Source organism: Hippopotamus amphibius, chromosome 15 (genome assembly GCF_030028045.1).
Source record: "Hippopotamus amphibius kiboko isolate mHipAmp2 chromosome 15, mHipAmp2.hap2, whole genome shotgun sequence".
Lineage (NCBI taxonomy): Eukaryota > Metazoa > Chordata > Mammalia > Artiodactyla > Hippopotamidae > Hippopotamus > Hippopotamus amphibius.
In genome coordinates this window covers 25,485,092-25,499,853 of record NC_080200.1, presented here as the reverse complement: position 1 = coordinate 25,499,853, position 14,762 = coordinate 25,485,092, and the positions used below count along the sequence as shown (strand labels likewise).

The 14,762-nt window shown below is 36.7% G+C and overlaps 1 protein-coding gene across 1 annotated transcript; it reads left to right on the top strand.

Annotated features, from left to right (window-relative positions):
- The first annotated feature begins 1,721 nt into the window (after positions 1–1,721).
- LOC130836405 (putative vomeronasal receptor-like protein 4) lies at positions 1,722–11,972 on the top strand. Its single transcript, XM_057708440.1, has 4 exons — positions 1,722–1,761; positions 2,101–2,168; positions 6,210–7,034; positions 11,883–11,972. Exons 1-4 carry the CDS (start codon positions 1,722–1,724, stop codon positions 11,970–11,972), a joined length of 1,023 nt encoding a protein of 340 aa, XP_057564423.1.
- The last annotated feature ends 2,790 nt before the right edge of the window (positions 11,973–14,762 follow it).

Genomic DNA, 14,762 nt, shown 5'->3' with positions numbered 1-14,762 from the left:
CTTCAGTTCATTTTCATTTTGTTGATGGTTTCTTTTGATGTGCCATAGCTTTTTTGTTTAACGTAATCCCACTAGTTTATGTCTGCTTTTGTTGCCTTTGCTTTTGGTGTCTGATCCAAAAAAATCATTGTCAAGACCAATGTGAACCAGCTTACTGCTTATGTTTTCTTCTAGGAGTTTTACGGTTTCAGGTCTTCCATTCAAGCCTTTACTCCATTTTTAGTTACTTTTGTGTATGCTGTAAAATAGGGATCCAGTCTTATTCTCTTCCACATGGTTGTCCAGCTTTTCCAACACCATTTTTTTGAAGAGAATGCATTTTATCCATTACATATCTTGGATCCTCTGTTGGAAATTAATTGAATTTTTTGATTTGATGATTTTATTAGCAGTATGCTTGGGTTGCTTTCTCTTTCTCTTTTGTGTTGCCACTATATGTTTTTGCTTTGGGATTACCATGAAGCCTACATGTAACAACTTATATTCTTACAATTTTGATATTAACCTTATTTCCCATAACTTATTCCCTTCATTTTTTCCTATGGATTCAAGTTATCATCTGGAGCAATTTTCTGAGCCCCAGACAACTTGTTCCCATCTACCTTCTTTTTGCATTTGTTGGGAAATACATTTCTATACTTATCAGGCCAACAATGCAATTACATATATATTTTATATAATGGATTTAAAAATTAATTAAGGTAAGAAAGGACAAAATTATGCATTCATATTCTCTTATAATTACAAAATTACCTTTCTGGTACTCTGTCCTTTTTGTGCATCGTATCTGGGGTCAATTGTTTTCAGACTGAAGAACTTTCTTTAGTATGTAAGATGTCTAACAACAAATTGGCTCAGTTTTTGTTTATGTGGTGTATCTTTGCCTTAATTTTTCATACTTTTCAGGGTACAGGATTCTTGATTGAAAGCTTTTTCCTTAGTATTATACAAAAGTTAAAAAGAAGAAGTTAGAAATCTTCTAAGATTGGCAACAAATCCAGACCTAAAAAATCCATGTGAAATGAACAAAGAAGTCATAGTGATGGTGGCCGATGACAGATTGGGCTGGGTGGTTGATGGCAGGAATAAGTTTAGAGTGTAGAAGCCTGTGAGGTAGGTGTTCCTGACTGAAGCCAAATGAAGAACTTATTTTTAGAGAAGCAAAAATGATTTGTGAGAAATAGACCAGGTTGAATTCAAACAGGCTGAGAATCGGTGTGCTGTGCTAGTATACATAATTTTAGAGAAATGAGAGTCAGCAAATCAATAAATGATGTTTGATTAAGAAAGAGGACTATACATGTAGCAAGGTTAGTTATAACAAGAATGGAGTTGATGGATGTTACAGAAAAAAAATTCCCTGTTGCTAAAGTGTGGCTGCCCTAATACTGAGCATGTGAAATAACAGCCCTGTAAGTACAAGCAGCAGAGGAATGTGGGGGTCAGAGCACACCACGGTAAGAACCTGACACTTCACGTCAAAGTAGGATACCTTAGGACAGACATTTTATAGCCCAAACTTCAGTGCACTTGGAAAAGGAAGTGCAGGGAGTGAAAAGCAGCCCTCCTTCTGCTTCCCATCCCAGGTTCTCTTGCTTAGAGCTGTGTTCTCTGGAGGACAAGTTCTTCATCTTGTAGGTCAGGCTGAGAGGACACTTTCCTAACTCTCACAAAGGAGCTTTTAGTTTTGTTATGACCTAAATTAGAGACCAATGGAGAACATGTGTGAAGACCCGCAGAAATCACTTGAACCAGTAAGAGGTATGTTGGGGACTCTGACCTAGTGTTCTACTTGTTTTGAAGTTATTGTTTGGCTTCTTTTGTGTTGGCAGGAACTGAGCCACTACTATTCATTAGAGCAAGGTGACCTAGGAAAATGAGCGCACGCATGGAAACATTTGGAACCCAGCTGCTCCTTATCTGTTGTTTTCCAGCAATCAGGTGAGTTCAGTTTTCCCTTTGGTGGCTTCCATGTGTAACAATCCCAAGATCAGGGCTTTCCTGCTTCTACAGGTGACATGATAATCATGAGCCTTTAGGGAGATGAACTGAAAACATCCCTTCCTTATAATCAGACCTTGGGTGCCTCTTCTCACACAGACTCACTCCAAAGACTCTGCTTGGTGTCTTTTTCTCAGCTGTATTTACCGAGGGAGCGCAAGACTCAGGTGAGTGGTGGAATGAGAGGCTTTAACGAAGTGTCAGAAGAATTATTTTCTCATAATTTCAGTCTCATATCTTAGTTTATAATAAATAAATACAATAGATTTTTCCAGATGAAAAGATCAATTTCATGAAACTTCTCAGACATTAAAATTAGAGATTTTTGAAAGTACCTGTATAAATTTGTGATGTGTTTTAATTGGAACTGCATTTGATTTTTTAAAATACTTCTGGTTTTTCTCAATTTTACTTACTATATGTACTTAGGTAAACTTTTATCTTTAAAATATAAGTTATCTAAACAAATTCAGAATGATTTAGTCACGTCTTTGTTCTTGTAAGTTTGTAGATACTTTAGTCTGCTTATAATATTTATGACTTTCAAAAATCATGATGTTATAAAATGAGATGTTATTGTCAGAAAAAAACAACAAAAAGCAACATTGCCTGACAGCACTTTGAGGGTTTACCAAATGTGTCTTGATTTGTGATCAAGATCTTTCAGTGTTTTTCTGTCTCTTATGTAGTGATACTCTCCCTTTCTGTGATGTTCCCTAGGAGAGCTGAGAATTAATATCTTAAAATTATAAATATCCTTGTCAGCAAGCATTGTGCTTCCAAGTGCCCCCAACACTAAGCTCAATTGCCATGCAATAGCAGATGCATTCCACTTATTCAGTGGCATCTGATATTTATGTTATGTATTTTTTTGGAATTTGACTCTTCATAAATGTCTTATGTATGAATCATGGTGAGAAAGGGATTTTCCATTAGTGACATTGCCACCTTTGTTTTTCATGTTACTCATTACTGCCACTGAACCAAACAACCTCCCTCCTCTTGTCACCTGAAATTCTCATAATCACTTTATCTTGTTGATGTCCAGCCGTAGATGTTTAAAAAGCATTCATAGACTGTGGTTAAGTCTGATGAGGAAAATGACACTTTCACTAACATAATCCTAGTAAAACAATACACAGAATGTTATTTTATCATAGAGAATATATACTTCAATACACCAGAGTGAGTACAAAAATCTTATATAAATATAAATATAATTTATTAAATAATAACTAACAATTTCACATTATTATAGAGATAAGGTAAAATATTATATTAAACTTCACTTCCTTCAAAAGAACACATTTATCTTGTGCAAGGTAGCACTTGGGTTCTTGTAAAGGAAAGCCTTCTTCATTGTATTACACTCCTTCTTTTTAATTCATATGTCTGATCTAGGCATTTATCGTCAATCTTTTGTTCCTTGTCCATTCAATGCTATTCTTTCCCCCAGCAACATCTATGATTACATGTGTAATTTGGGGCTCATAATATTGAGATTAGCCTAAGGTGAAAGTCAGTGTAATGAAAATGGACTTGATCCAAGTTATCTGTTTCCTGAGAGGGCTCATGTGCTTCCCCCTTAGCCCTAGCACCACTGGTGGCCACTTCTCCTAGTGAGTGCTCAGATGTGCATTCAGATATTTAAGTTTTCAATGTATCAGATAGGACCCGATGTCTTTGCATTTTGTCCAATCTCTAGGTGAGTTCTCTGAATACACTGCTATTTAATTTCTCCCAAGTTAGCACCATATTGTTGCATGTTCCATGGTTCTTCCATGTTGGAATTTCCAGATTCATCATATAAATACACAAAACACAATGTGAAATTTAAAATTCATATAGGAAGTTCCCTTGTGGTCTAGTTGTTAGGATTTGGTGCTTTTACTGCTGTGTCCTGGGTTCAGTCCCTGGTCAGGGAATTGAGATCGCACAAGACATGAGGTATGGCAAATAAATAAATAAATCAGATAAATATTGAATGACATTCTTTTTAGATGCAGAAACATGTTACTGACAACTAATCAGTTAATTTTTGAGTTCTTGCAGTTGAGATAAAGTTCCAAATATCTAGTAAGATTAATTATACTTTAGTAGTCAACCCGAATCCATGAAAACCATGTAACTTTCCTATCCAGGCTGAACACCCCTTTCCTCAACAGCCTCATTGTAGAAAGATGCTATTTAATGATCAACTCTCTTTTAGGACATAATAGTCATATGTTGAGTGAGGGATATAAATTAGAGGAGGTGAGCAGGATATCTAATGAGAATAGAAAGTATTATAATTATTACATGTATTATTTTATCTAATTCTTTTAATTTTCTTTTTTAGTGTAAGGTTATGATACATATGGTATATTAATAAAATATTCATATATGTATTTGAGTAATTATACATATATTAGTGCTAGTCCATGACTAAATGTTCTTTTACTATTAGTGAACTGTGGTCCTTAAAATGTGTATTTAAGTCTTTAAGTCAATATTATCCTGGTGCTTCTCCTGCATCCAACAGGACAGCAGAATTCATAAAGTAATGAACATTCACATGTGAGCTGGTGGGGATGATCAGTGTTTGGTCCTGGCATTTAAGATACGTGCATCCCTTTATAGATTAAGGTTTTGGAGGTAAAGTAAGAATCACAATCAATTACACTATTTCTCCTTAAATGTATGTGTATTAAGTCATTTTAGAATAATATTGCATTTCTGAGCAGGAGCCAAGGGTACTGTCAAGATTTCTGAATTGTCTTACATGTTTATATTTATCAGCCATTAACTTATGAGTGGCCATGAATAAATAATTGAGCATTCTTCTATATCATAGATACTCCTGAGTAAATACAGTGGTTTTCCATTCTGTCAGTGTCGTACAGCTGATTACTGGATTAAAATTACTTGATAAAAATAATGATGCATGTATCCAGGGAAAAGAACATGAAATAGTAATTGCAAAAGTATTCATGAAACTTTACAAGATGTTTTGATATTGAAGGTATCTTGATTAAAAGGAGAAGGGACGTTTCTCTACTGGTGAAGACCTAAGTATTTTCCAAGGCATGGGAGGGTGTCTTTACAGAAATGAAGCCTCAAGTAAAGAATAATTATGTGATCTGTTTTGGTGCAGCATCATGGCTGTCATAAAGAAAATAAATGTTATTTTTATCCAGTTGGTAATTGAAAGCTGGATTTTAGCAATTCCTTCTTGAGATCAGTACAGTTTACATGAGGAATCTCTGGGAGAGAAGCTCAAAACTGAGAGAAACCCAGAACCATCTTGAGGTGATACGCTTTAGTAAGAGTTGCGGCCAGCACAATAATACACAACGATATCCACATCCTACTCCCCAGATTCTGGGAACAGGAAAATAGGGGAATATGTGGAACCAAGTATTTTAATCTGATGATTTAATAGAGGGAGGTTATCCTGTATTATTGGGGGTCAATAATGTATTGATAATGGTTCATAAACATGGAAGAGTGATGAATACTAGAAAGTTAAAAATGCTGTGGTATCAGAACGACTCAACTAGGTATTATTTTTTTCTGAATTTTGGTTTCGATTATTCTTTCCACATTCATACAATTTTACTCAGTTCAGCTTTATAAATACTATTGAGAAATTTTATATGTATATCATTATTTTGAATCATTATTTGTTCATAACTAAATTTAGGGAATGTGGAACAGAAAAAAATGTTTTATAAGGAGTGAGGTTCTTTTATATACTAGAAGTATCGAAAATGTATACCCTATACAGGCATGATTATAGATATGTTGGGATATATGTATATATTATACTATAATTTTGTATTACTCTACAAAGTTATATACAATATTCCATAAACAATATATTGCACAATATATTTAATGTAAATATATAAAATTGTAACTAAATATTAAAATATATAAAATAAATGATACATATTTCATATATAACTTATAGAAAATATGGCTGAGAATTTATTTAAAAAAAGTTTTATGTGCTAGTTTTGTTTAATCGAGAGTAATTAGGGGAAATAAGACATAATGGTGGTGATTTAGACGACTGAAGAAAGAACATTGATAATGGGAGGCTTATTCATGTTATTATTACTACTTTATTATTATTATTTGCAGATACACAAAACACATTTCTTCTATGCCATTAAGAACATCAGTTTCCGCATATGTTATTATTCAAAGTGCTATTTGTTTTCCAGTCTGGCGGAGTCTCAGCCAATGCTCGTCTCCTTCTCTTCCACATCTTCACCCTCCTCCTGGACTGCAGGCCTAAGCCTAGTGACCTCATCTCCTGCCACTTGGCCCTCATCCACATAGTGATGCTCCTCACGTCACTCTTTGTGTCATCTCCACACCTGTTTAAGTCTCTGAATTTTCAGAATGACGTCCACTGTAAGGCATTTTTCTTCGTGAACAGAGTGATGAGGGGTCTTTCCATCTGCACCACCTGCCTCCTGAGCATGTTCCAGGCCATCACCATCAGCCCCAGGAGCTCCTGGTTGGCACAATTTAAACAGAAATTCATGAGCTGCATCATCCATGTTTTCTTCTTCTTATGGGCTTTCAATTTGTCTCTCAGTAGTGACCTCATCTTCTACACTATTTCTTCTTCCAATGTAACCAAAACCAATTCACTGAAGGTCAGTAAATACTGCTCACTTTCCTACATGAACTTCATCATAAGGGGACTGTTTTTCACTCTGAACTTACTCAGGGATGCTTCCTTTGTAGGAATCATGCTGCTTTCAAGTGTATACATGGTAATTCTATTGTTCAGACATCAGAGGAGATCCCAGTATCTTCACAGCAGCAGTCCCTCCCCAAGAAGCTCTGCAGAGAAAAGGGCCATCCAGACCATCCTGATGCTGGTGATTTTCTTTGTGGTCATGTATTGGGTGAACCTAATCTCATCCTCCTCCATCTTGTTATGGGCATATGACGCAGACCTCCTCAGTGTCCAGATGCTTGTTCTCAATGCTTACACCACAGTCAGTCCTTTGTTGCTAATCAGTTCTGATAAAAGGGTAACAAATATTCTACTAAATATTCAAAGTAAATGCCATCAATTTATAAGTTAGTGAGTATATTTTTTTGAAAAAACATTTTATCTCATCTATCAGTTTAAATAAATTAGTGTTGAATTTGCATTTGATTTATTATAAACGTGTGGGATTACACTTTTTTTCTTTTCTTTTTTTGGCTGCGTTGGGTCTTCACTGATGCACATGGGCTTTCTCCAGTTTTGGCAAGCAGGGGCTACTCTTCATTGTGGTGTGTGGGCTTCTCATTGCGGTGGGTTCTCTTGTTGCAGAGCATGGGCTCTAGGCACGTGGGCTTCAATGGTTGTGTCGCACAGGCTCAGTAGTTGTGGCTAACTGGCTCTAGAGCACAGACTCAGTAGTTGTGGCACACGGGCTTGGTTGCTCCAGAGTGTAAAACCACTGTGCCACCAAGGAAGTCCTGTTTACACTTTCTATATATCTAAATAGTTTTGAAACCAATGCTGCCAAGGATTATTTGGTTCCTTTAGTTCGGTGCCCACCCTTATTGGACATTCCAATGTTAAGTATATTAACTTTCATTTTGGTTTTCAGAACTTCATGTGGGAAAACATTTCTTTCTTCTTGAATTATATTTTTTAATTTTTAATTTTATATAGGTGTATAGTTGATTAACAATGCTGTATTAGTTTCAGGTGTATAACAAAGTGATTCAGTTACACATATACATGCATCTATTCTTTTTCAAATTCTTTTCCCAATTAGGTTGTTACAGAATATTGAGCAGAGTTCCCTGTGCTATACATTAGTCCTTGTTGGTTATCCATTTTAAATATAACAGAGTGTACATGCCGATCTCAAACTCCCAAGCTATTCCTGCACTGCACCCTTACCCCCAGTAACTATAAGTTCATTCTCTAAGTCTGAGTCCGTTTCTGTTTTGTACATAAGTTCATGTATATGATTTTTTTAGATTCCACATAGAAGGGATATCCACAATATTTGTCTTTCTTTGTCTGACTTACTTCACTCAGTATGACAATCTCTAGGTCCATCCATATTGCTGCAAATGGTATGATTTCATTCTTTTCAATGGGTGAATAATATTCCATTGTGTGTATATATATATATATATCTTCTTTATCCAGTCTTTTGTCAATGGACATTTAAGTTGCTCCCATGTCTTAGCTATTGCAGATAGTGCTGCAGTGAACAGAGGGGTGCATGTATTCTTTCAGACCATGTTTTTCTCCAGTTATATACCCAGGAGTGGCATTGCAGGATCATATGTTGCTCTATTTTTAGTTTCTTAAGGAACCTTCATCCTGTTCTCCAGAGTTGCTGCACCAATTTATATTCCCACAACAGTGTAAAAGTGTTCCCTTTTCTCCACTCCCTCTCCAGCATTTATTGTTTGTAGACTTTTTGATTACAGGCATTCAGACTGGTGTGAGGTGATATCTCATTGTAGTTTTGATTTGCATTTCTCTAATAATTAGAGATGCTGAATATCCTTTCATGTGCTTCTTGGCCATCTGTATGTCTTCTTTGCAGAAATGACTATTTAGGTCTTTTGCCCATTTTTTGATTGGGTTGTTTGTTTTGATGATATTAAGCTGCAAGAGCTGTTTGTAAATTTTGGAGATGAATCCCTTCTAGGTCACATCATTGGCAAATATTTTCTCCCACCCTATGAGTTGTCTTTTTGTTTTGTTTGTGATTTCCTTTGCTGTGCAAAAGCTTTTGAGTTTCATTAGGTCCCATTTGTTTATTTTTGTTTTTATTTCCATTACTTTGTGAGACAGGGTGAAAAAAATATTGCTGTGATTTATGTTAGAAAGTGTTCTGCCTATGTTTTGTTCTAAGAGGTTTATAGTGTCCATTCTCACGTTTAGATCTTTAATTTATTTTGAATTTATTTTTGTGTATGATGCTAGAGAATAATTTCATTCTTTTACCTGTATTGAATAGCTGTCCAGTTTTCCCAGCACCGCTTATTGGAGAGACTGTCTTTTCTCCATTACATATTCTTGCCTCCTTGCTTGTAGATTACTGACTGTAGGTTCATGGGTTTATTTCTGGGCTTTCTATCCTTTTCCATTGATGTATATTTCTGTTTTTGTGCCAGTACCATACTGTTTTGATGACTGTAGCTTTGTAGTATAGTCTGAAGTCAGTGAGTCTGATTCCTCCAGCTCTGTTTTTCTTTTTCAAGTTTGCTTTGGCTATTTGAGTCTTTTGTGTGTTCATACAAGTTAATTTTTTGTTCTTATTGTTCTAGTTCTGTGAAGAATGCCATTGGTAATTTGATAGGGATTGGATTGAATCTGTAGATTGCCTTGAGTAGTATGGTCATTTTGACAATATTGATTATTCCAATTCAAGAACATGGTATATCTTTCCACCTCTTTGTATTATCTTCAGTTTGTTTCATCAGTATCTTATAGTTTTTAGAGTACAGGTCTTTTGTCTCCTTAGGTAGATTTACTCTGAAGTATTTTATTCTTTTTGATGTGATGGTAAATGGGATTGTTTCCTTCATTTCTCTTTCTGATCTTTCATTTCAATTTTTGTAAGTAAACATTGTCTATGCTGGGCTTTCTGCCCCGGGATGGGTATGGTGGAATGTGTAGCATGGTGAGTAAAGAAGAGTTCCTGCTTTTAGGGAGCTCATAGTTTCCTGAGGGAGATATAATGTATTAAGTGTATATATAAGTACAGTGTAAGTAGGCTGTGAGCAATCCCTTGACAGTTCAAAGAACTAGCAGGTCAGAGGGAACAACATTTTGAAGAAACATTGAGTATTCAAATTTGGTTGAAGCACAGGGTGTCCTCGGGGTTGCTATTCTTGGAGATAAGATGGTGAAAGTAGATGAGATCCAGGTTGTCATAGGTCTCAAAGACTCTGCTTTGAAATTTTCACTTGATTCACTGAATGGTGTGGAGCCTTTATGTTTTTTAAGAAGAGGTATGATATCAGGAGTAGCCTTTTAAATCAGAATTCAAGAGTGAATTAGGTATGCATCTAAGTAAAAACCCTTCCTTCCTTCATTGTCTTTGGGGCAACTCCGTCTGTGCACCTTCATTGCATATGCCTCCTGCTCTTTTCCCCAGGGGTTTAAAAAAAATTAAACTTGTAGTATAGTATAAATTCACAATTGGCTCTTTCTTTATGAAGCTGAAAGTTTGCCTTAATCCACATGATAGAGAAGTGACTTCAAAGCTAAGACTAGGGAAGAGAATGGGGAGATGTTGGTCAAAGGGTGCAGACTTCTAGTTGTAAGACGGGCAAATTCTGGGGGGATCTAATCACAGCATTGTGATTATATCCATAGTTAATAATAATCAATTATATACTTGGAAGTTGTTAAGAGAGAAGATCTTAAATGTTCTCTCCACAAAAAATTAATGTAATTATGTGATATAATGGAGATCTCAGCTAACTCTATGGTAGTAATCATTTTACAATATATAAGTGCATCAAATCAACATGTTGTACACCTTAAACTTACACAATGTTCTATAGTATGTTGGTTATACCTTATAAGGCTGGAAGAATACATCACAATTTCATAGTCCACAATGTAGGGCAGGTACCTCTAGCTCCTCTGTGAGTGGCTATTCACTAACAAAAAGCTTCCAGATCTGAGCAGTGGTGTAAACTTTTCACAACACTTTAGTAAACCTTTATTAACAATGTCAATAACAACAACAAAAAGGAATTCTGAATACAAATAATTTCTATCTAGGACTGAGTTTAAGTACCTGGCTGAATTCTAGATTAAAAGATGAGAATTGCATTTGTTTCTGACTAGATAGAGCACTTTCAGAAACACACTATCTAACACATTATTCTACTCAGTTTGTTTGTAATCTTGTCAAAGAAATCAGGTTAATTTAACATGAATGGTTATCTTAGAGGGAAACAAAGACATAGTCTTCAAAAGAGGAAAGATCATATAAGACAAGGACAGTCTGAGGCAGTGTTACAGACTGGAGGGGACCTGGGAGAAATAACTCAATACAGCATGGGATCCTGAAACAGAAAAACTGATAAAATGCAAATACTTTATTTAGCTAATATTGTACCACTATTAATTTCTTACTTTTTGCTTACCGTGCTATGATTATATGCTTATATGTGAGGAAGCTGAATGAGCAATATAGGAAGACTATTTTTGCCACATTTCTGTAAGTCTGAAACAATTTTTTAAAAAAGTGTATGCATTTCTTCCTATTAAATTAGCATTTGAAAGAATTCCCAATTGTTGGCACAAAGCACAGGTTAGTCATCAGACTGACTTAGGTTAAAAGCCTGTCTCTATTACTTCTTAGTTTGTGTGACCTTAGTTTGTTGTGCAAGTTACTAATATCTTCTGAACCCCCATTTACTTTGTCTGTAAAGCTGAGATGACAAGGTTTTTATTATAAATGTTTGTGAGAGTCAGTTGTGGGCACACAGTGCCAGAAATAGCACTTGGTACAAAGCAGGAAACAAGACCTTCAATTGGTCTTCCTAGAGCCATGCACTCCCTGAACATGTCCAGAGAGGAAAGCAAATAGACTACATCAAATTCACATTATTCCTTTCTTATGCCGTTTTTCATTCAGGCTTGTAGTATACATGGTTTAGCACAAGGGATTCTCAGGAACAGGCAAAAAGATGAGGAAGGGAGGAAAGTTGCAGTTCCCCTTGCTAGACTGCAAACTCCTAGGTAGAGGGTGAGTGTCTCATTTTCGTGATTCGCTGCACAGACCTGAGTAAAGAACTTTTCATAGAAATGATGAATCAAAGCCAACAGCATTTCCCACTTTCCAAGGCCTTTCAGAGGTGGGGCCCCATGCCCTTCTTATTGCTTCTTGTGCCTCTAGGATCCTTGGTGCTTTGCTGCTGCCCGTGATGCTGGTAGCACCACCTGGGGCACAGGGATGGGCTCTTCTGCCACCTCTGGGATCCCCTGAATTGCAGGCTCTGTCATCACAGAGGAAGGGGTAGCATTGGGGCTGGAGGTGGAGTTGCATGGGCACCGCTGCTGTTTACAGTGTTGTAAACTTTGTGGGCTCCGTTGCTGTGGGTTGAGGTGTGGCCGTTGGAGGTGTGGGTGTCTGTACAGTTCCAGGGATGGGGTCCCAGACCCCACTGCGGCTGATGCACAGCTCCCTGTGGCTGCAGGTGTCATTGCTGCTGGGATGCGGGATGTGTTGCGCAGCCTCCCCTGATGCTGCTGGATGCTCTGGTGCTGACGTTTCCGCTTCTTGGTTGAGGGGCCGGGATTACCGGCTGTGCCTCTGCCGTTACCCTATTTCTGCCTCCTCTCTCTGTTCCAGTCCACCCACTTTTAGAGAAACAGATGTGTGGAATTCTCCAGCATCCTGATGTGTTGGGCAAAGGCACCTGTGTTGAGATGTGGAGGTTTTTCTGGTTGTAGACTGAAGGGGTGAGGCAAAGGGAGTGAGTGTCTCATTCTGCCATTAAGCTGATGTCACGTTCTGATTTTCTATATTTATGGCAAAATCTTGTTTAAGCAGTTAGTCTAATATTCAACAGCATCTTTTCTTCCTACATGTGATTTTTGAAACCAAATTGTGTATATTTACAGTGTACAACATTATGATTTTATGTACATGCATATATTGAAATGATTACCACAGGCAAGCTAATTAACACATCCATGTCCTCACATGGTTACCATGGTGTGTGTGTGTGTGCATGTGCGTGTGTGATGAGAGTACCTGACATCCACTCTTTTAGCAAATTTCCATTATTAATACAGTATTATCAACTATAGATATCATGCTATACATTGTCTCTAGACTTATTCATCCTATACAACTGCAAATGTGTACCCTTTGACCAACATCTCATTTCTCCAATCTCCCTGCCCCTGGTAACCATGGTTATACTCTCTGCTTCCAGACAGTCAACTTTTTAGATTCCATATATAAGTGACTTCATGTAGTGTTTTTTGTTGTGTATCTGACTGATTTCATATTATAGGTATAGATATACACATAGATAGATATTATTCAGCCTTAAAAAGGAAGGTCCTGCTGTTTGTGACAGCATTAATAAAACTGGAGGGCATTATGCTACGTGAAATAAGCCAGACAGAGATAGAAAATACTGTATGATCTCACTTATAAGTGGAATATAAACACATTGAATATATGGAATATATATATATGTGTATTTAAACACATTAAAAGCTTCGTAACTACCAGACTTCTATATAACAGTGAACATTCTTTCACAGAGATCAGGGAATTTCCCACCAGGGCAAGTATCCTGGCAGACACATAGCCAATTTGCAGTTGGTAAAATAAGGCAGAATTGTTTAGATGGTGCCTGAAACCTCATCCGATGAAGTTTCTTTTATACTGAGTACATACATAGTATCAATGTATCTTATATATACTTTACTTCCCTTTCCTCATGTGTATTTGGAATGAGTGAGGAATATCTAATTCTAAAAAATGCAATGTAAAATTTGGCATTACCAGAATTAACAGATGTACTTCTTGTTAAAATTCAAACAGTAGGTAAAAAACATGGGCTCAACTACCTTTTAATATGTGTAAGATATTCAGGGTTGCTAAAAAGAGGCACAGTAGGAAGCCTGGTAGAAGCTTTACTGGATACTGTATTATACAATTCATCTGTAATGGCTATGTTCCTTTTCTCATGTGTACACCCATGGCACTCTCCCTCACTTTTAGAGAAAACACCATATTTTCCCTTAAATTAGATATTTTTGTACAGGTGACATATCTTAATTATATATAAACAGTACTGAAAATTTTAGTTCAAAAATACATGTATCCAAAACCTGATATGGAGGATAAACTTGCTTGGAATTGAGGGATAGGCCTTAAAGAAATCACAGACTCACTGAAATTTTTATATACCATTTGAAATGTGTGTAAGCACATCCATAGACTTTTATGTCTTTATATTTGATTCAAAAAAAGGGGCTTTTGTTTAATCCTTTTAAGGGTGGCTTAGTCTGTAGGTGCCTGATAATGCTGGTTGTGCATAGGTCTTACCAGGAGAGGGTCCTGCAACAGTACATATCAGTAAGTAGTTTGCAAAACTGGGTCGGCTCTGATTTTTTTTTTCACACAGTAAATCAATGTGCCTGTGGTCTCTGTAGTTCTGAACTGGCTCTTCAAGTTATTATTATTTCTTCTTAGCCTGAATTTACTTACTATTTCCTTCCCACATCCCCTGTCAAAGTACTAAAATGGACATGGAAAGGAGATATATGTCCACGTATTCAGATTTTGAATGGGAAATGTGGCTTCTGGTGAGACAAAGGGTAAAAATTGATTTTCTGATGGAGATAGTGATGGAAATTTAGAAGACGTTGAGTCAATAACCTGAGATATTCTTAATACTACTTTCCAAGGAAGAAAACCCACAATTCTGACAGTTACATGTGTTTTCCTTCAAACTGACCTGGTTGCCAGGTTGGAATGAGGGATGACATCAGAGAGTTCCAATTATCCTGATTGGACTATTCAAACTCAGTGGGATCCAGGCAATGGATGTGGACAACAGCTTCTTTTCAGAGGTCTTCATTACTTATCATCTTTCTCAGACTGGAAGAGACATCACAGCCTTCAGCACAGCCATTATACAGAATAAGTGTGGAACAATCAGAGATTAAGTGTGAACAGGGCTGGGCTCTGCAAGGGAGCAAACATTCTGGGGGAAATCATGGCTGAATGCCTTCCTTTAGCCCAGTTTGTAAA